A 21,782-nucleotide genomic window follows, 5' to 3' on the forward strand; every position below is an offset into this window, starting at 1 on the left:
CTGAAGAACAAAAGGACAGCAGCTTGTCTGTTCCCCTTCCCCCAATTCCCCAGCACTGTTCCCATCCCCCAATTCCCCAATAAAAATCTTAAAAAAAAAAAGACATTTATGTGGTATATGCAACTCTAAGTTGATAGATTTTCTCTCAGACCATTATAAATGTCATTCCATTCTCTCAAGTAGACCTCCACCTCAGCTGCTATACTCTGAAACCCACACCCATTTTCAGGCAGTTGCAGTTTCCCATGGGCTGTTCCCTGCAGTGACTGACGGCAGCAGAGATGCTAAGACAGACCCATTCCTATGAGGCGTGAGGCTTCTCTGATGGATGACTGTGACGTACAGACTACCCAACAGCCCAAAAGCCTGCGATACTTCCACCCCATCTTCCTTCCTTCTCTACTTCACTCGGGGTCAAACAATGAAGACTGACAGCTCTCCCACAGTACCCAGTTCCCTTTCCATTTTCTCACATACAGGTGCTTCCACTAATAAAATCTTTGCATGACGTTTAATCTGGTCTTGGCATCTGCTTCTCAAAGGACTCAACTGACATAGATACTATTCCCATTTGGTGTATTTTTTTATTTTAGACAGTGTATTTTTCACCTCTAGGTGTTCCATTTGTTTTTATCTTTCATTTCACTCCTGGTTAAGGTTCATGTTACCTTTTAAATATATAAATACAGTTATTACCATTTTAACTTCTTTGTTCAGTACTTCTATCATCTTTGTCATTTCTCAATCTATTTGTATTGGCTGATTTTTTTCTCCTGTTATGGGTCACAGTTTTCTCCTCCTTGGCATGTCCAGTAATTTTTTTATTGAATGCTGGATACTATAAATGTTATGCTTTTGACTGTGAACATTTTTGGTTCTGTTCTGACATGTAGTTAAGCAACCTGTGTATCAGCCTGAACACTTCAAAATCTGTTTTTAAGCTCTGCTAGGAAAGGTCTAGAGTAGCCTTCCCTCCAGGGATAGCAGTCATTCTACTAAAGCATAGCAGACTTCATGGGGACTCCAGTTAATGTCTCTGGTGACCACTAAAGACTTTTCACTCTGGGTGGTTGAAGCTTGAACATCTATCTCTCTGGTCTGTATGAATTCTGGGAATAGTTCGGCTTATAGCTCCCCAGCCATTTTACCTGGACTTGTGGAACTTCCCCCACAATTGCATGGGCTAATGTTCAACAAAAACTCAAGGGACCTCATGCAGCCCGCCGGAGCTCTTTCTCCAAGTAGCTCCCTCTTCTCTGGTACTCTATTCTACAACTTCTGGCCACCTTAGCCTCTCCAAAGCCCGATCTCCACGTCCTCAACTCAGCAAGTTGGTGTATCTGGTTTCCGCGTCCATGAGCTTATAGCCTGGAATTTGACTTCAGGTAGAAAGTAAGGGGATCATTGGGATCACCTCATTTTTGTCCCTTCCCTCAAAGACCAGAGTCCTATGCTGACTATTACCCAATGTTTGAAAACAATTGTTTCATATCTTTTGTCCAATTTTCTAGTTGTTTGGGGCTGTCCAGGTCAAGTTCTTGATACTATCTCCTGGCTGCAAATTGAAGTCCACACCTAATTTTTAAACTATTTTTGTATCCATCATTGGATTCAGCCTCACAAGAACCCCATAAAGCAAACAATACTGCCAGTGAGGAAATATAGCACTAATAAAGGATACAGAATTGACAATATTATAATAATAGTAACATAATAGCTAATATTTATTGAGTACTTATTATGTGGCAGGTAACATATTAAGTACTTTACATACATAAGTTCATTTCATCATCACAACAGGATATGAGGTAGAAATTTTTTACGGAAGAGGAAACCTAAACACAAAAAGGCTGAATAACTTCTCTAATGTTATAAAGCTAGTAAACGGCAGAGCTATTTAAGGAACAAGGCCATCTGGTGCTAAGGCCCAAGCCCTTAATCCACTATACTGTAAAACCTGTTGTTATTTTCCTGTTGTACAAATAAAAGCCTTTTGCACACAAAATACCTTGGAAGATAAGGGGAAGGATGGGTTATGAGGAAAGGAATGGAACCTAGAAAAAAACGATTATTCTCAAGTGCCATATTCTTATTCAGAAGCAGGGTAGAAAAATTCTATTCCCAAAGGCCCTTTGTGGTTGGGATATAATATAAAATATATTCTCAGAATACTGTACTCTAATTTGGAGTTTAAAAATATAATATTCCCATAGATACAATGCAATAAATGGTAATTAATCCACAAAAATCCTATTTAACCATAATATAGAGAAAAACAGCAGCTTTATATTCAATAAATATGTACTGAGAACCTAGTAGGTGCCATAAATTATCCTAAGAGTTGAAGATACAGTACAAAGGTCAAATAAAATTTCTACTGTCCTGAAGCTTACATTTCTACAGAAGACAGACAATATGTAAACACAAAAATTAAATAATTGTATAAGGTCACTTCAAAAAGGAAGAACATTTAAAAGGCTGATGTGATGAAGACAGAGGGAGTACGGATGCTACTTCAGACTGGGCAGTCAAGAGTGGCTTGCTGAGAATATGACATGTGAGAAGAGAGCTGAAGACAGACATCAGAAAGCAAGAGATGAAAGCTTTTCATACAGTAAGTCATAAGATAAAGTTGTATAAGAACTGTATTAAAAAACACAAGGGAGGCCAGTGCGGCTAAAATGTGAAAATGAGAGTGATTTAAGATGAAGTTGATTAGGAAGGCGGGGATTGAGTTTCTTTGTTTTAAATTTATTTAACTCCACTATTTCTCCTTATGTTATTTTCTACTTCTCCTATTATTTGCAATCAAGTTTAATATTTTCTTAGATATTTTAAACTATTATTTCAATTTTTTTTTTTTGGCGTCAAGTTGTCAAACTACCCATTTCCACTAGATTTCTTTAATTGGGTTCAGTTATTTTCTAAAGCTATACACTACTCTAAAACAAATGCTAACAAGCAAAAACAAAAAAAACATCTCACTATGTTCTCCATTCAAAATAAAGCATCTAATCCAGCTGATTTTAGTGAAACGACTCAATGTTTTGACATGCAGGCAAAAAAATAAGTTATTTTATCTACAAAATTATGTCTGTCCTCTACCACAGGAAATTCAGAGGGAATCCTTTGACAATCACTGAATATCCTTTCCCTTCCACACACTACTGTGGTCTAGAGAAAAAGCAAAAACAACAAAGTTAATGAACTTTTAACAGGCATTTACAGGAACTTCTGAAGATGTTATGAAAGTGATTTCATAAATGTGGAAATTTTACAGTTGGTTTTTCTTCTAAGAAAAATTGTCAATCTCACAAAGTTCTACAAGGGAAAAATCTTTGTGCCTAAAATACCACAATGAGAATTCACAATCTAACATTAGGCTGTTAAACTGTTAATTGTCCTTGATGTTATTTATTTTCTACCCTTCATTCCCAGTTTGGGGTGCTAATGTATTATAGCTTAAGCATCATTTTATGTTTTCTATTAAAATATATTAAAAATAGATTATACCCAAAATCAAAATAAACACAGACCTAGAAACGAAAATGTGGTTTTTCAACTTTGGCTCATTTATGACAAAAATGATTAACAAGAAATCTTCAAACCACGCTTACCAATTAAGAAAAAAAAAAGACACTGTACTTTTTCAGCACTACTTCTTTTTAATTTCTCACTCTTCAATGTCACATGGAAGATACCAGTCAAAAGCAAAGAGGCCTAATTTTCGATCTCTGGATGATATGAAGAGTATTCTTTCCTAACCAATAACCTATTTAGATACCATTCCTGCTGACCATACAAATGTCTTCTAAAAATCATATATTTAGTGCAAATAAACCAACAGTCCTCATGTTGTCAAGTGTAATTTTCCTAGTATATTTCCTTCACCAAAGATAAATGTTTCTAAGATTTTTATAAAGATATGTTTTTCAGCAAATATTATATTCGCAAACAGGCTGACATATACACGATGTCTTTTCCAATGGCTGCACTAATTACATACAACCTGATGTCATTTATCTCCCAATATGATGCAACATAGCGCACAAACATTAACTCATAAAGTACTCTTACCCAAAATGTTTAATAAGAATTTAAATCCTATCTCAACACTTGACTCAGTTTACAAGAAATACATGAGATAGAGCAGGGGTCGGCAAACTGCAGCTCGCAAGCCACATGCGGCTCTTTGGGTACTTACATGTGGCTCTGAAGTAAAATTGAAAATGAAAATAAAACTATCATAGTTTCATTTATAAAATTTCTAAACGATATTATTCATATAATGGTGATATAATTTGTTTTATGGCTCTCGAATAATTTTTAAATTGTTGTGAGGGACAGGATTGGCTCTTCTGTCTCAAAAGTTTGCCGACCCCTGAGATAGAGGAACAAGTTAAAGAAACAAATAGAAAATGAGTCTGAACTCTTCAAAAACCCATGTCATGGGAGATAAAAGTAGTGGGCCCAAGTAGACACTAAAGAAAAATAATCAAATGCAATGTGTGGACTTTGGATCTTTGTTGTAGGTGTTTTTACAAAAGACATTTAGGTGAAAATTGGGAAAATCTAAATGTGGATTTGATACTAGATTACAGAATTGTCAGTTTTCATAGATTTGGTAATTATTGTGTTTGGTAAGAAAATATCCTTATTCTTAGGAGAAGCATGCTAAATTAGGGGCCAAATGTCATAATGCCTGCAACTTACTTTCAAACAGATTGGCAAAAAAATTATAAATATACAATTATATGTGTACGTGTGTGTAGGAAGAGATAAATAAAGCAATTTTTAAGAATTTTTGGATCAGGCCGACTGAGTGGCTCAGTTGGTTACAAGCTTGCGAGCTCTGAACAACAGCGTCGCCAGTTCAATTCCCACATGAGCCGGTGAGCTGCACCCGAGCTGAGCTGCCAACAGTTGGCAGGATGGCTCAACTGGTGAGAGGCTAACAAGGTTGCCTGTTCGAGATAGTGGGCTATGCCTGCCCACAACTAAAAGGCTGACCTCAGCATCTAGAGCTGAGCTGCCACCTGGGTGGCTCAGGGGATAGAGCACGCGCTCTTAACATCAAGGCTGCCGGTTCCACTCCCGCATGGGATAGTGGCTGCTACGCCCACCCACGACTAATTGAACACAGCACCTTCAGCTGAGTGTCGCCACTGGACTTGGAGCTGACCTTGCTGTGCCCTCCACAACTAAGATGGAAGGACAAAAACTTGGCTGCTCCCCTTCCCCAATTCCTCAACACTGTTCCCCTCCCCCCAGTTTCCCAACAAAATCTTAAAAAAATGAATTTTTGGGTCTACATAGAGGGGATAGGGGAAACTCAACTATTCTTTCAACTTGAATATAGATTTGAAATCTTTAAAAATAAAAATGTCCTCCACCTCTAGGTTATAAAGATATCCTTCTATTTTTCTTTTATTAACTATGTAGTTTTACCTTTCACATTGAGATTTTTTTTTTTTAAAGATTTTTATTGGGGAATTGGGGGAAGGGGAACAGACAAGTTGCTGTCGTTTTGTTCTTCAGTCTAGTTGTGGAGGATGTTGCTTCACTGGCCCAAGTTGGCACCGTCATTGTGCTCTTCCCAGGCGAGGCACATCAGTCGCCGGCTTCTGGACGGCCGCTCACCGCGGCCACATTGAGATTTTTGATCGTTCTAGAGACCATTTTTGTATACAGTATTAGATACAGATCATTTTATTTTCCTCCATACAGAATTCCAGCTTTCTCTACACAACCTACTAAACAATTTGTCCTTTTCACACTGATTTGTAGAAGAATAATTTTTGGTCACACTGAAACAGCTAAGCAGAGCAAGAGGGAAAAGAAATAAGAAAAATCGAAAAAAAGAGCAAAGTAAAAAAGAAGAAAGGGTGCATGTAAGTATAAGAGCTTAGCTGAGGAAGGGCTAAGAATAAATGAAGCTATTATCAAATTCCTGTGCACCAAACTATATTTACTAAAGTATATAACAATCAATAGAAAAAAGTAACTGAACACCTATTTAAAATACATACTACGAGGTATGACAATTAAGTTGGCGAACTCATCCTAGAAAAACCGCTACATACCTCATTACTGAATATCACTACAGTCACCTTCGAAGTACTTCGCTTGAGAAGCTATGCACTGACGTCAGCACCTAGTCCACCCTTCAAAGCTATTTTGGAGCTCATTTTCTGGAAAGGCCATCAGAGCTGTTATCATATTACCCTAGATGTCCCAAATGTCATTAAAATGTCTTCCTTTCAACATTTCCTTTATCTTCGGGTAAAGAAAGAAGCCACTGAGGGCCAGATCAGGTGAGTAGGGAGGGTGTTCCAATACAGTTATTTGTTTACTGGCTCAAAACTCCCTCACAGACAGTGCCGTGTGAGCTGGTGCATTGTCATGATGCAAGAGCCATGAATTGTTGGCGAAAAGTTCAGGTTGTTTTCGTCTAACTTTTTCACACAGGCTTTTTAACACCTCCAAATAGTAAACTTGGTTAACTGTTTGTCCAGTTGGTACAAATTCATCATGAATAATCCCTCTGGTATCAAAAAGGTTAGCAACATCGTTGCTACAAGCTCACAAACTTAATTGTCAGACCTTGTACCAAGGTTATGAAACCTTACCCAGCTGTCTGTACAGTGCTGCCAATGTAAGGGCACAGTGGCAAGTTCGCAAACTTAATTTTCAGACATTCGTATTTTTGCACCCTGGGTATATATAGTATATATATATATGCCATCAAAGCTGTTCAGGTAACTAATTTATCTGGTACATAATATCACATGGAGAAAGTTTCCAGAAATTAAACCATCTCCTACCAACCATTAAGTTGATTACATTTTGTTTAGCATTTGTTCCACTCTACAAAGAACAAAAAGGATGACAAAGCAGAGACATTATGTTGTACACCTGAAACTAATAAATAACAAAAACAAAAAAAAACTCTAAAAACATACCTTTTATTTTCAGCCAAATTGGCTCCTTCATCCTTCAGTTGTTTACTTTTCTCAGCACAGTCTTCAAGGAGAATTTCTTTCCTACGTTTAACGGCATGAAGCCAGTTCCCTTCATCATTCTCAGTTACATCCTTTTCATCAGCAGCTTCAGCTTCAAACTGCTGGGAAGTGAGCTTTGAGACCTTCTCACCAATTTTCCTCTTCCATCCAAAGGAAGCCATTCTGGAAAATGACAAAGAAACAGCTTTAACTTTCAAACTTGGCCCTTTATACAAGTATTCCACCTAGGTGAAGCAGGAATAGCAGGAATCAAACTACTACCATTTTTTAACTCCTAATTAAACAGTGAAACCTAGGCAATAATTATCAAAGGCTGTTACCATCATCAAGAAAGACAACTGGACATTGTTGCATCTCCTGATGGAAGCGGCATACCACCCATGAAATACTCTTGCCTAAAATCAACCCTAAATAAGATCAAGCCTCTACCAGCTTGTCAGAAATATGGGATCCAGATAAGCATACTAACACAACACAGATACAGACAGCAAAAAACAGAAAGAAAAATAAAGCTGGTTTCTTCAGGAAAAGAGAAAGACAGGAGGTAACCCCTAGACTGAGAGAAATTTGAGAGACGCTAACTCAATAAAAATGTGTGGATCCTGTTTAGCTCTGGATTCAAACAAGCCAACGGAGAGGGAACATTTATGAAACAATGCGGGAAATCAGAAGACTGATTTGATATTTAATAATATTAAGGAATTACTGATAATTTTTTTGCGTATAATAGTACTGTGATTATGTTTATTAAAATAATTCTTATCTTTTAGGAACACACACTAAAATATTGCACACAAAATTATATGATATCTAGGAAATTATTTCATTGTAATCAGTGGGAGTGGGGGTACAGTAGAGGAGAAATATAGATGAAAAGGCTGCTATGAGTTGATAGTTGATGAAGTTAGATTCTTTATACATTTCACTCTTTTCATATATCTTTGAAATTATCCATAATAAAAAGTTTTTAAAAGATTCAAACTTGGCAAATGACTTAATTCACAATATTGGGTGAATCAAAAAGATAACAAATGTTGGGGCCAGCCAAGTGGCTCAGTTGGTTAAGACGTGGCTTGGGAGCGTGAGCTTTGAGCAACAGGGCCACCGGTTTGATTCCCACATGAGCCAGTGACGCTGCGCCCTCTACAGCTAAGATGGTGAACAACAGCTCATCCTGGAGCTGGGCTGCCATGAGTGGCCGGTAGCCGGTGTGAGCTGCTATCAGCGGCTGTCCAATACCGGCGAGTGACTGCCTCACCCGGGAAGAGTGCAATGATAATATCAACATGGGCCAGTGAAGCGACGTCCTCCACAACTAGACTGAAAAAAAGGACAGCAACTTGGCTGTTCCCCTTCCCCGATTCCCCAACACTGTTCCCCTCCCCCAATTCCCCAATTTAAAAAAAAAAAAGATAACAAATGTTAAATTGCTTCGTAAATCTGCAATGACATGCAACTGTAAGGGATAAGAAAGTGAAGATACTTGATAGAATAAAGTTAAAGGAAACCCTGGAAGAAGTCAACAAATATTTATTTAGAGTAAGAATTTAGAGGGATCCAAGAACTCTTACCAGTTACATGAATGGGCTTAAAATGACTGAAAAACCCCTGGAATTGCATATAAATTTTTATATGCATCCTATATGCATTCTAGAAAAGAGTGTCAAAGCTTTCATTCCACTCTTAAAGGAGTCTGTGACCCCAAGATTATGATCAACTGACTGACTAACTTGAGGGATAGGAAATGCAATGAACCAGAAGTCTTTATGAAACTATCAAAGAATGGGCAAGAATGGGCAATGCGAGAATAAGGGAGAGAGACAAATGAAATAGTAAGTTCTAGCAGATATCAAGGTCTTCATCACTGATGCACATGGCTGAAGTAAAGTATAAGTAATCACTAGAAGGAAGGGGATAAAAAAGGTGAGGGTAGCTGTGAGGCCATTCACATGGAGAGGCCCAAGAAAATGACAGAGCTTGGAAGGATAAGAAAATTGTGGGTCATGTGCCTAAGTTCTTAGTGAATATGAGCGAGTGCCACTAAATTACAGTAATCAAGAAATGTATAGGCTGATATGGGTGAGCCATATGCTTTCCATAGGAGCAGGGATTTTTAGAAAAGCTTAGAGGATGAATGGATCAAAAACTATACTAAGGAATTGGGACAATGCCAAACTCTCTCCCAGACCCATTATAATATATTGTAAAAGAATGAGATTCCTATGTGTGACTACACCACAAGTAACTTAGGGGAAGAACCAAGAAATGGCTGAAAATGGAAATGTGGTTACTACGGAAGGGGGTGCAGAGTAAGGACAACGTGAGGCAGTGGGTCATTGGGAAGTCTTATAAGATACCAGGATAATTCAAGATAAGACAAAAAGTCTTGTATTTATGACTGTCCCTAAAGGAGACAAGAATGAGGATGATTAAGTTTTCTGGTTTCAAGTTTCCAAATGGAACTTTGTTTCTAAATCGGCAAAGTCAGTCACCCTATTAATGGATGGGAAGCGTATTAATACAGACAGATACATGGTGTGTTTACTAAAAGCAAATTACATTATAACTCATTGGTCAGATCTGTAGATTGGGAGCAGGTGTTAAGGTGGAGCGGAAAGGAAAGGGCAAATAGACCCACGTGTATTTTTAAAAATAGGTCATTAAGACACCCATTACTACCCCCCATTTTCCAACCCAAACCATTGTTATAAATGCAGAAGACGGGTATAGGTCATGGGCCCAGATAGTAGCTCTCAACCACATACAAAAAAGCTACACACCCTGATGCCTCAGCTGTTTCTGCCATACTCCTCCAGAAATCCTTTAAGATCTTCTAGAGATCAGAGGCTGTGAAGGTTAAGACAAAATGAGGTGATAGGAGTATAGAAGTCCTGATGACCACTAGCAATTGATAAGCTTAGCCTTGAAGAGGGGGACAAGAATACATTCCTCTCAGACAAGAGCTAATTATTGAATAAAAAGTATAGGCAAGTTCAGAGGTACGGGGAAAAGAAAATGATGGATTTTGTACCCCCGAGCTTCACATTTCTCACGAATAGGAGGCTAGTCATCTGCTCCAAGTCGAGGGAAAAGAAATGGCTCTCAGACATGAGAAAAATAGAAAAGATCTGAAATGGTCACGTGCAGAAGAGGGAAAGCAACAAGGGACGAGTAAAGATGCCAAACAGTATCAGGGGCCCACTGAAGTTAAAAAGCATGAATCTGTTACCAAGGCCATTAGTGCAGTTTTACTAATTTTCAAAATTGTCTAAAGACCACAAGAGTATAGTCAATTACAATACAGGATAAGTGCTATGAGAGAGTAAACAAAGGATGCTATAATGTCAGAGGAGAAACTCTTGCGGTTCAGTGGAGGCTATCAATTTTGAAGAATAAAAAATTAGCCAGGCTTTAAAGGAGAGAGTCCAGTAATACATGCAACACACTTTCTGCCTCGGAAAATTTAACACTCCGAGTTGACTCAGGTACCTTAAATACTACGAGTTTATTGTTCCTCTAAGGCTAGTTGAACTTTAAATTAAAACTTCTTATAAAGCAAGTCTTCTTGAATCTGTAGTTAGATGCACAAGGCGCCAATTTCCTAACCTTTACATTTTTCACTAGGATAAAAAAAAATCATATGGGTAAATCATAATCATATGGATTGCATGTGAAACTCATACAACGCCACAAATTCATTTTATACAGAATTATAGTTAACTGATGCCATGAAAATTCTAAACAACGACGTTGTATTCTAAATTCCTTTGCAGGTACGAGATCTCTACAATCGGCGCTCAATGAGGGTTGACGGCTTGCCACTGACCACAAGCCAGAGGATGCTCGGATTCGCAGCGTCGGAGGACGCAGCACCCAAGGCGAGAAACCGCTGGATGAACACGATCAGGAAATCAAAACAGAATCCTTCTGGGTACAGGGATATATTGGGAGATGAGGAATTCAAGAAACCGTTTACCCGAAAATGTCACCGCAGGAGAGTGTATTGGAGACTTCCCTTCGTTTTCGGCTACAATAAAACTGTGCGAAGTTCGTAAAAGCTGCCCTAACGTCACCCGCGAGTGCACTAGCCCCGCCCTCAGCCGCAGACACCGTGAACGCCGAATGGAAAGCTAGCTCGGTTCCGCTCCTCTCATTGCAAAGGGAAGGTCAAAGCCGCACAGACCGCCTAGAAAGCGCAAAAGCCGCCCAGGGCGCCGCTGCCAGGGAGGGCCCGAAGCCCAGCCGTGCTCGTCTCCAGAAACGAACCTTAGTGTCCCGGCTTTGCCACAGCCCCGTAGAGTCTCACCTCCAACTTGTGAAGCTCCTGTTCCCCTTAACCACAAGACCCTCTCGCCTCCTTTTCCTGTTCCTCTTCCCGTTTTCACCACGGAATGGGTAGCCCCAGTTACCTGATAACCTCTCTCCGGGCCCCGTGTTTACATTCCTCTTGCCCTTTGCCCACCGGAAGCGGAAATCATCATGCTCGACCTCCGACCTGTCTACCTTTGGTATCTGGTCGCCGACGACCAGGGTTAACCAACCGGAGCGTCTGAACCGTCCAGAGAAAAGAGCAGGGAAGAGGCGACTCTCAGAGCGTTTCTCATCGGCCAATCCCTTCCCCTGGACCACAAATCCCAGAAGTCACTGCGGCCGCCTCCACCACATTACCCTCTGGGACTTGTAGTCCGGACCGTCCGGGCCTGGAGCGCCCACTAGCAGCAGACAAGAGGGTCGACTGCGCGAGCACTCCCAGTGAGGGAGCGCGGAAAACTGCGGTTGCGCAGACTAAAGTGCGCTCAGAGAGACGCAGGCCGAGCTACAGTGTGTCACCCACCCAGTAGGCAGGTAAAGCTGGCGAGGCGCGGGGGAAACAATTTGGGGGAGGTGGGGGGGAACTTAAAGCATTAAGATGTGACCTTGCCCTAAAGGAGTTTATACCCTAGCTGATAAGGCCGGCTACATGCAGAGGACAGAGGCAAAACTCATTGAAAAAGTGTTAAGGGGGGCAGATTGGGGAGGGCCATGGCTGAGCTGTGGGCTTCCCGTGGGGAAAAAAAAAATAAGTTGGACTCAGAAAATTATGGCCTAAAAAAAGCTGTGGTTCAAGTCTGGAAAGCAAATAAGTGGGGGAAAGTAGTGACACTGGGAAGTCTTTAGGAAATTGAATAATTAATTGATCATTGTAGCTATCTTGTGCAAAGGAAGGCCATTTTTGTAGACTCGGCTTTCTCTGCTTCACCTCTATAACATTTCCAACTGCATAATTCTTTGTTGGAGGATGTTTAGCAGCACCCCTGGTGGTCTCTATACTCACTAGATGCCGTTAGCATCCACTACCACTACCAGTTGTGGCCACCAGAAACGTCTACAGACATTGTCAAATGTCCCTGATGAAAAATCATTCTGCCACCCCCGCCCCATTGAGAACCAAGATGTGAACCAACGATTCCCCAAAGATGGCCCTCAGACCCCTGAGGGTTGCTGAGACCCTTTCAAAGTCAGAACTATTTTCATACTAATATGAAGGCATAATTTGCGTCCTTCACAATGTTGACATTTGCACTGATAGTGGAAAACAATAGTGGGAAAAACAGCTGGCATCTCAGCACGAATCAAAGCAATAAACTATACTAATAGTCATAGTATTGTTTGCCACCATTCACAGTATGAAAAAAATTCAGTCACTCAAGAATGTCCTCGATGAAGCACTAAAAATTATTTTATTACAATGACCCTTCTTTTTAATATTCTGCATGACAAAATGGGGGAAGTACTCATAAAGTACTTCTGCTGTATACTGAAGTATGATGTCCCAGGTAAAAGCACTTGTGAGATTGCATTATAAACTGAAATAGGTACTCTCTTCATGAATACAACTTTCACTTAGAACGAACGACTCACAGACTAGCTGGTTATTCAGGCTTGGGTATTTGACAGGCCTTTTCTTAAAAACGAACAAAGGGAGCCTGTTACTTCAAGAAAACAACTGATAGTGTTACCAGTGATAAAATTCAAGCATTAAGGCAAAAATTATAATTTTGGAAAACGTATTTGCCTTAATGATCTTGATACTTCCCAATACTTCCATACTTTGCTGAGCTCAGTGGTGACATCAGATGTAAGTCTTATTTACATCATCGGATTATATGCATCAACATTTGTTAAGACCTGCATAAGTGAACCAGTATTTTCAAAAGGATCAGTGCATGATTGTGGTAGCCAGTATCCAGGATGGTCTCCCATGATCCTACTCCTGGCATTCTCTCTCGTGTAGTTCCTCCTCACATTGTACCAGGGTTTTTCTGTGCTGCTTATATAATAGGGCAGAAGTGATAATATATCACGTCTAATATTAATTATAAAAGACACTAAGGCGGTGGCAGTGTTTAAGCTGGGTAGAGGTTTACATGGCCATGTTCACTACAAACCTATAACTGAATATTTGAGCCAAATGTATGATTTATGCCCTTTTCTGTAAATACCTCTATACAGGTCTTTAAATGTGTACACACACACACACACATCCCTAACAAGACACTCAGTGCAGGATTTATGCCTTAGTCACATTTGTACTGCTTGGTTCATAGTAGCCATCTGAGACGGTCTAGTTTGTAGAGTAATGGTGCTTGAAGCTGTACCCCTTTCTAAGGGTCTTTCCTGAATCTCTCAAATAACCTTGATCCACTTTATTCTGGTAAAGGCTACCTCCACCCGTCACTTCCCTATTTACTTTGGTCTACGTTCTTAATGCACCTATTGATATATTTAATATATTTACTATGTTATCTGTTTATAGACCACATGATCATCTTCCTAATTGCCAGAAATCCTCTAAATTTATCATGGTTAACATTTATTGGCTTCCACAATAAATGGAACAGTTCAATATTGATTTTCAAACAAGAGAATTTCTTGTCAGGGTAAATACCTGGAGCAATTTATAAGTTCCCCAAAAGAACCTTATGTGTTGTTCATAATGGTCTTTAGTACTGCTGCAAAAATCATCAAGCTATTTTATTTTTTTAATTTTTTAAAAGATTTTTATTGGGGAATTGGGAGAGGGGAACAGCGCTGGGGAATTGGGGGAAGGGGAACAGACAAATTGCTGTCATTTTGTTCTTCAGTCTAGTTGTGGAGGACGTTGCTTCACTGGCCCAAGTTGGCACCATCATTGCACTCTTCCCTGGGCGAGGCAGATCAGTCGCCGGCTTCTGGACAGCCACTCACAGTGGCTGCTGGCCGCTCACTGTGGCTGCTGGTGACACACGGTAGCCTATGGCAACCCACTGCAGCAGGGGCTTCAGCCTACGCCGTCGCCCGGCAACTCATGGCAGCCCAGCTCCAGGTTGAGCTGTTGTTCAGCCTCTTAGCTGTAGAGGGCAGTGTCACTGGCCCTCATATGTGGGATCCGAACCGGGGCCCTCTGGCGTCCCAAGCCAGCTCTTAACCAACGCGCCACTCGGCAGGCCCTCATCAAGCTATTTTAAAATTTTAGAATGCCAACAATCTAGTACAGGCCCTGCCTAACAATACCACATTGGATACAAGATTTAATACTAACTAAATTCTAACACTAATGGAATTCTAACCAAATCCAATGTTAGCAACTAGTGATAAATGGTAGCTGCTTAGGCTTTTATCATATATATCTTAATGTTTTGTTCAGATGGTTGATTTTTACATGAAATCAAAACTAGTTGAGATAAAAATCACATTTGAGTACTAAAATTTGTTCAAGCACTCTATTTTATATTCAGCATGTAGTTTAAAAAGGAAGGTGCACAGATGGTCAGCAATAAACAAGTGCTGTGTTTTGCATTTAGTTTCCCCAGAGGTTAAAAAAGTTAAGCACATTGTAATATGAAAAATGTTTTTATTATCCGTTTTCTAAATTGAAATTTTTTAAATTTATACTTAAATATACTGTTCAAAACAAACATGAACACGTCTCAGAATATTGTACCACAAAGATTGAATTCTACCCTACTACCAATTTACAGTTATGATGTATGTGGAATTTCATTCATCTGGTCAGAACTCAAAATAAAAATGAGATTTCTATTGTGGGTGGGGGAGATGGAAGGAGTTAAGGGGGAAAGTTTTAAACAACACACGTTTCTTTCATTCCAAATGTGCCAGTCAGAGCATAGGTGCATAGAATTCTACATCTAGTCATGTCGCACCAAGGATTAATTCAGTGCAAATGGTATCACTACAAGGTGAAAAAAGGTGGGGGAAGGGTTATGAGAGGGCAGGACTTTTTGTATAAAATCATTTAGAACTCTGAAAAAACTACAAAAGCATCTCAAGAGAAAATATAATCAAAGTAAAAGCAATGGAGTTTATTTCAGTGAAATTATTTTAAATTAGATATGATATATTAAGCTCCCATATCCCCCAACCTGGTAGAAAAGTTCCTCTCAGTGAGAAATCATTTATTTTAATGGCAAAATTTTTACATATCAGTAAAATCTGTTATATTTAAAATTATGTATACAGTACATTTCTGGCAAAAACCTTATACGTCTTTCAGTTGTCAAGACAAAGTAAAAATATGGTTGCATAAAATCACAAAAAATATAAATTGCTGAAAAGATAATAAAAAAAGATTAAAAATCATTTGCATTGACTCGCTTACATCTTCCATTAGGAAGAATTTGCAGACTACAATAAAATTTTGAAAATTCTGATGCAACCTTGACATACTCAACCCAAAGTTGTCATTTCAAATATCCCAGCTTAAAAAAGAATTTACTGCAATAGTCTGTGCATTTATCATACTATTTGTACAAGTGCAATATTTAAATATCGTCAAAATAAAACTAACTAAAAGGACTCACAATAACTTAAAAAGAAGCAAAGTTTACAAAATTAACAATTTTTAGAAGGTCCTATTTAATTGGTTCCTCTTTTTATTCCCCACCTCCCTCAACAGCTTATAGAGACATTATAACAATGTCTTAGTTCTATATACAAATTTGTAACTTTAAAAATACAGTCTTCTGTTCTTAACATCAGCAATAACGGTGCACTTAGAGAGCCTATGTAAAATCAGTATCTTCAAAACAGAGGGCCACATACAAGTTATAAATACAGTTGTGAACTTATATTTAAATGGAACTCCTATTATTTTATACAGCTTTGAGAATCTTAATTGAATAGAACAAGCCCTGGACAAAAAGAAGCCAAGATTTTTCTTTTGAATTCAGTGCTGGAGCCAAATCTACAACTACAGTAACTATGCAAGCTATGCCATTTGAGTACATTGTCTAATTACACAGGTGCTCACTGTGTTTGCCAAAAACAACCCTAAATTTAAGTCTTAAAAGAGAAAAAAATAGCTCTATTGCAATGGAAAAATGATTAATACCAAAAAATCAGTTTCTTGAACTTAAAATAGTATAAGGCAAATATAGGTAATACTTATTTTATTAGCATACACATACCAGTTTTATCTGAGGTGACTTTAAATCTTCATTTACACCTATTATGTAGTGCTATTACTAAAAGCAAGAAAATATAAATTAGGTATCTTAGGAAGATTTAAGCATCTTTAGGAAGTTCCCATAATGCTACTTTTTAAAAAGTAATTGAAATCCAAAACGATTGTGACCATTTAGAAGAACTAACCAATTTGTTCAAAATAATAATGGCATACCTGACTAAGAAGACATAACCAAACTTCTAATTGGATCTGGTTTTAAATAACCAGCTATAAAAGAAATTTGGAGGAAACTGGGAAAATCTAAATATGCATGATTAGATGACATTAGGGAATTAATTTTATAATAGAATTATGTTTTTTAAGGGAAATGTCATTATTTTTAGCACATGTCTGAAGAGTTGAGGGGCCATAAGTATGTCTACAACATGATTCAGGGGAACAGCAGATATACACATATATAACTATATCTATCTATCTATCTATAGATAGATAGATAGATACAAAGCAAATATTGCAAAATGTTAATAAGTATTGGATCCAAGTGGTAGATACATATGTATACACCCTACAGCCTTTCAAATTTCCTGTTTTTAAAAATGTTTATAATAAAATTTGGGAGAAAAAGTGTATCTGAACATCTAAACAGTTTGTGAGATGTTCTTTTTGTGCACTGAATCAATTTAAAATATACATAATCAAATGACAAGAAATGTTTGCATACATTCAATACTGACTGACGTGATAAGCAGAGGAATTTGTGAGATTGGCAAAAACAACATGATTTATTTACAATATATGCAACTCAGCTCTTGTGACAAAAAGAGCAATTTATGTACAGAATAAAATGGGACAAATTAAAATTAAACGTAGTGCCTAGAGTATCTGAATATATTAGTTGTGTGTGTTTTGGGACTTGACCAAGCTAAAGAAAACATTTTCATGTGTCTAATATCTTTGATGTGACTTATGCTATAGAATACGAAGAAGGGGACATGGAAGAGTCATCCAGGCTGCCCCTGCTGTTGGAAGATATAGTAAAACCTTGGATTGAGTAACTTGGTTTGCGAGTGTTCCGCAAGATGAGCAAACATTTCTAATACATTTTTACATGGCAAACAAGCAATGTCTTACAATATGAGTAGTTTGTTTCCGGAACGAATTATCCTTGCAAACCAAGTACATTTTAACGTGGTAAACGAGCGATATCTTGCAATATAAGTAGTTTGTTTCCATAATGAATTATGCTCGCAAACCAAGGTATTACTGTACTTGCTATTTAAGAAGTTAAGGAGCCCAGAAAACAAAATCACCTATGAAGTTCTCTGGGGATTCTAGGCAAATATTTATTGCATAAATTTATGAAACAAATGAATAACACATCAACATGTAATAATATATGAAGGCCTTTATGGTAAATTAATATTCTACAAAGCCCTGTGTATACTAAAATATAAAATAGCCAAAAATCAAGTGAGCCTGAGACCTATATTCATTGTGTGTGTTATATTATGCTATATGCCAACTAAACAATGAACAACAAAATTATCTTAATTCATTTTTGCACATTAGGCTTTTAACTATTAATCATGTTCCAATCCCTGTGCAAAATGCATTCCAAAAGGCCAATCCTCCGTTATAATTATGTATAACTTGATTATAAATGGAAGCATTTGGCTATGATTTATTATGCATGCTTATTGCTCTCAAAGAAATAAGCAAAGTTTTAGGTTTACTGTGCAAGAATTTTAATTAGATTCGCACACATTTCAAAAAATTCTATTGTGTGACTTCCAGGTCTTGGAGTTAAGTCAACAGGAGAAGAGTCGAGTGAGGTCACAGATGAGGTAAGAGAAGCTTCTGTGGATTTTCCTTGAGCCTCAGCATCTGAATCATTCCTTTGGCAAGACCGATAGTTGCTAACTGACCCCGATCTCTGTGGTGTAGCAGTCCCTGATTTGGCTTCAGTAATTTCATCTGGGTAAAAACAAAGAAAGTTTAATTTATTATAATCCATCACCCCCCCCCCAATTTTTACTACTATTTAATTTTCTTCTTTAAGTGTAACCATTGACCAGCTATCAAGAGCACATCTGTTTTGAATACCATCTCAAATAGAGGCAAAGCATCTCTGATAAATCACTCACCTTTTTTACACACAGCATGTATTCTGATGGCTAGTCGAGATTGGGTACAGTATGTAGCTACTCATCAATTTTGCATTCCAAGATTAAGAGCCCAATAATTTGGGTCTTAATAAACATCATTCCCTAGCAATAAAAATTAATCCCTCTATATTAAAATTATAGAATAAATGAACTTAAAATTTGGAAGAAATCTTGGAAATCATCTCATCCAACTCTTGTTTTTATCAATAAGAAAACATAAATCCCCGAAAGTTAAGTGATTTGCCATAAGTAACAAATGAACAGAAACATAAATCTAGAACCCAAGTCTCCTAACTCATCTCAGTGCTTTTCACTCTCCCACTTTCTCTTCATAGTTGATTTAAGATCTCATAAAAGAGCAATAATGAACATAATCAAGGAAATGAACAAAAATCAAGGAAAAACTAGTAGGAACACAATACAGAAATAAGTGGTCAGTCATTCCAATGGTAAACCCAGATTGATGCTAATAAACCTAAGGTTGAGAATTTGATCCAAATAAAACGAGAAAAATAAAAAACATTCCAGATCTCAGAATGCATTAGTATGTGTTAGCACATAAATACCATTTGGACATAAAGATAAGCAAACAGGTTTGACCAGCATATCACAGCTCAAACCTATGTCTTTTTGATACTATCTTTGACTTTATAAAAACAAAAAACTCATAGGTGAATCTCACCTAATAATTCCATACAACCTTAGATGAACAAAAATGGCAACGTATCTTAATTGATTTGGCCAATGAAGAATTGCCATAAACGTTTACCTAATTAAAGGCTTTATTTGTGAGAGAACGTTTATATATATAGCTATACCCTTTCATAATGATGAGGTAGAGAAAGAGTATTTACTTGAATTATGAGTCAAATGTGTTCCAACAGGCTTAATACATTATTTACTTTACTGAAAGGGAAATAAAATTAGAATCATGTAACTCTCACAAAAATTATAATGAATGCATATCTCTGATGATGTTTCTAGTGTCAGTATGGGAGGAAAAGGCTGGCTCAGAGGAGAAAAATAACCACAAGCCCATGCAAAACATTTCTCTCAGTACCCTGCAAGAAACCTGACTCAGCAAATAATTCCTTGTACTGTAAGCTACTAATCAAATCTATTAACAGTGCCTCATCACTCAACTCTAAAAGCTAATAACTATAATCCTTAAATGGAAAATAAAAATTTATTAAATATCAGACAAAAATTATTTAATAATAAAAGCGTATAGAAAAGTCAACATTTATTTCTAAGTAAAACATTTTATCTTACCAGAATGAACCACATCAAAAAACAGAAATGTGGCAGGAACTATCACTTTAGGATCAGACTGCATCTGGCTTTAAGGATTCTACAAGATAATCTTAAAAGGATAACAAGATTCACAAATGTTGACATCACAAAAGCACAAAAATCTCACATTTTACATTCTTTTGCTACTGAGTTACTAGGAACAATACAAGGAACCTCAAAAGACTCAAAGTCTAAAAGGCCAAATTAGGTAACAAGGTCTAACATGTCATCTGTGATGTTTTGTGATGTACATACCATCAATACTACGGAAATCCAGTAAGTACGTTCTACTATCCACTTGGTATAACTGTAGACTCATTTTGGAGTATGTACTTGTCACAGGATTCTTCCTTCGAACACGCAAATAATACGGGTTTACAACCTAGCATGTGGAATGGACAAAAACAAAGTCAAAAGCAATTCTTCTATAAAACACTTTATAGACTACAGGTTTGCCCCAAATGTGCTAATAATCAAAATGTTCTTTCTTTCCTACCTTCCATTCATAATCCAGTTGTTTAATTGCTCTACAAACTTCTGCCATGATATCATTTGGTCGACTTTGACTTCTAATTCCCAAATGCCATTTTGCTTTCCTTACACCTTGGTGTTTAGATTTCTGTGGATTTAATTCATCGAGGGTATGGCGTGCCCTTGGTGTTTCAGCAACCAAGAATGGTACTCTTTCAGGATGGGGCCGAGTCAAGTGGTGATCATCGAGAAAAGAATCAGGTGGGCTTGTTGCCAAGTAAAAATCTTTGGCCTCATTCATTATTCTCCTGTTATCTATTATGAGGTGGTAGGCAACTGCCAAAGGGTCCTGGTGATTTCTGTTATAAAGGCAGCTGAGAACCTCCTCTTCTGAACATTCAAATTTTTCACATACTTCTTTTAAGGCTTCATCATCAATCATGGTCGAACTATATGATGGATCCTCAGGAAAGAGATATTTGGGAAGATCCTGTTTAAACCATTCATGTTCCCTGAGAGAGAATGGCAGGGTCAGGACAAGGATTCTGAGTAAAGATGAGACTGAAAGTAACCGGGGAATTTAGGAGATGAATTCATTTATATTTATACTCATACTGTATTATTATTTTTATAAACTGAAATTGTCCTCTTCTGGCGCACATTTCATTGCATATATTGGGAGAAATGCTGCAGCTTCCCTCTGATTTTAAGAGGGAGGAAGCATTGCTGTAGTAACAGGAAAATAAATGTCTATATTTTAGATTATTACATGTAAATTGGCAAAAATATGTAAAACACAAGAAAAATCACCTCTCACTTAGATATTTTTAAATGTAAATTTTAGAAAATGATTTGTCCTTTTCATCAGATGGTAAAATCATGCCCTGACATTCAGTCTCTTTTTCAGCTAGTCAACAGCATATGGAGTAAATGGAAAGGGATCAAGCTCTTAGGTTCTACATATAATCTTTCTTCTTCAATACGCCAATGCTGTCTTGTCTACTATTCCAAGACCTACACCTGATTTTTTTCTTCCTTGTCCCTCCATCTCAGAGATGTGCTATCTAGCCATTATAAGACCAAAGAGACATTTTCAAAGTGGGGGCGGGGGGGGGGGGGGGGGGGGAAGGAAACAATGATGGTAGAAGAAACATAGTTTGCAGTGATTTTTTTAAAAAGTCTTCATCAGAAATGGCTCACCCAAATTTGACAAGATTTTTCACCATCACTTTTCCTTATTTATTTATTTATTTATTTATTTATTTATTTTTGTTAGCTGAGCCATCCTGCCACCTGTTGGCAGCTCAGCAGCAGCTCAGCTCGGGCCGGGACTCGAACAGCTGTTACTCATAGCTCAAACTCTTGAGCAAGCTCTTAACCAACTGA

At 37.8% G+C, this 21,782-nt stretch overlaps 2 protein-coding genes and 1 long non-coding RNA gene across 7 annotated transcripts in view; 1 reads left to right on the forward strand and 2 right to left on the reverse strand.

The window, feature by feature from the left end:
- Positions 1-11,639, reverse strand: part of TTC33 (tetratricopeptide repeat domain 33) — a 40,260-nt gene extending 28,621 nt beyond the window's left edge. Inside the window, exons 1-2 of one of the 3 annotated variants that reach the window (XM_019631975.1) lie at positions 11,289-11,639; positions 6,963-7,184 (exon numbers count right to left, since the gene is read on the reverse strand). In XM_019631975.1, coding sequence (XP_019487520.1) covers positions 6,963-7,183 — 221 coding nt within the window. In that variant the 5' untranslated portion in view covers position 7,184; positions 11,289-11,639. The remainder of the gene's footprint in view (positions 1-6,962; positions 7,185-11,288) is intronic. The other 2 variants (XM_019631976.1, XM_019631974.1) reach the window with 2 other exon arrangements.
- A 91-nt stretch (positions 11,640-11,730) lies between these two features.
- Positions 11,731-20,627, forward strand: LOC109376170 (uncharacterized). Its single transcript, XR_002122706.1, has 3 exons — positions 11,731-11,867; positions 18,262-18,311; positions 20,541-20,627. It is a non-coding gene; the product is annotated as an uncharacterized LOC109376170 (long non-coding RNA).
- The window catches only part of PRKAA1 (protein kinase AMP-activated catalytic subunit alpha 1), a 28,821-nt gene continuing 25,234 nt past the window's right edge, over positions 18,196-21,782 (reverse strand). For all 3 annotated transcript variants that reach the window (XM_019631970.1, XM_019631971.1, XM_019631972.1), the window contains 3 exons: positions 20,422-20,908; positions 20,181-20,307; positions 18,196-18,441 (listed from right to left, as the gene is read on the reverse strand). In XM_019631970.1, coding sequence (XP_019487515.1) covers positions 18,197-18,441; positions 20,181-20,307; positions 20,422-20,908 — 859 coding nt within the window. In that variant the 3' untranslated portion in view covers position 18,196. The remainder of the gene's footprint in view (positions 18,442-20,180; positions 20,308-20,421; positions 20,909-21,782) is intronic.

This window comes from Hipposideros armiger, unplaced genomic scaffold (genome assembly GCF_001890085.2).
Source record: "Hipposideros armiger isolate ML-2016 unplaced genomic scaffold, ASM189008v1 scaffold_1056, whole genome shotgun sequence".
Lineage (NCBI taxonomy): Eukaryota > Metazoa > Chordata > Mammalia > Chiroptera > Hipposideridae > Hipposideros > Hipposideros armiger.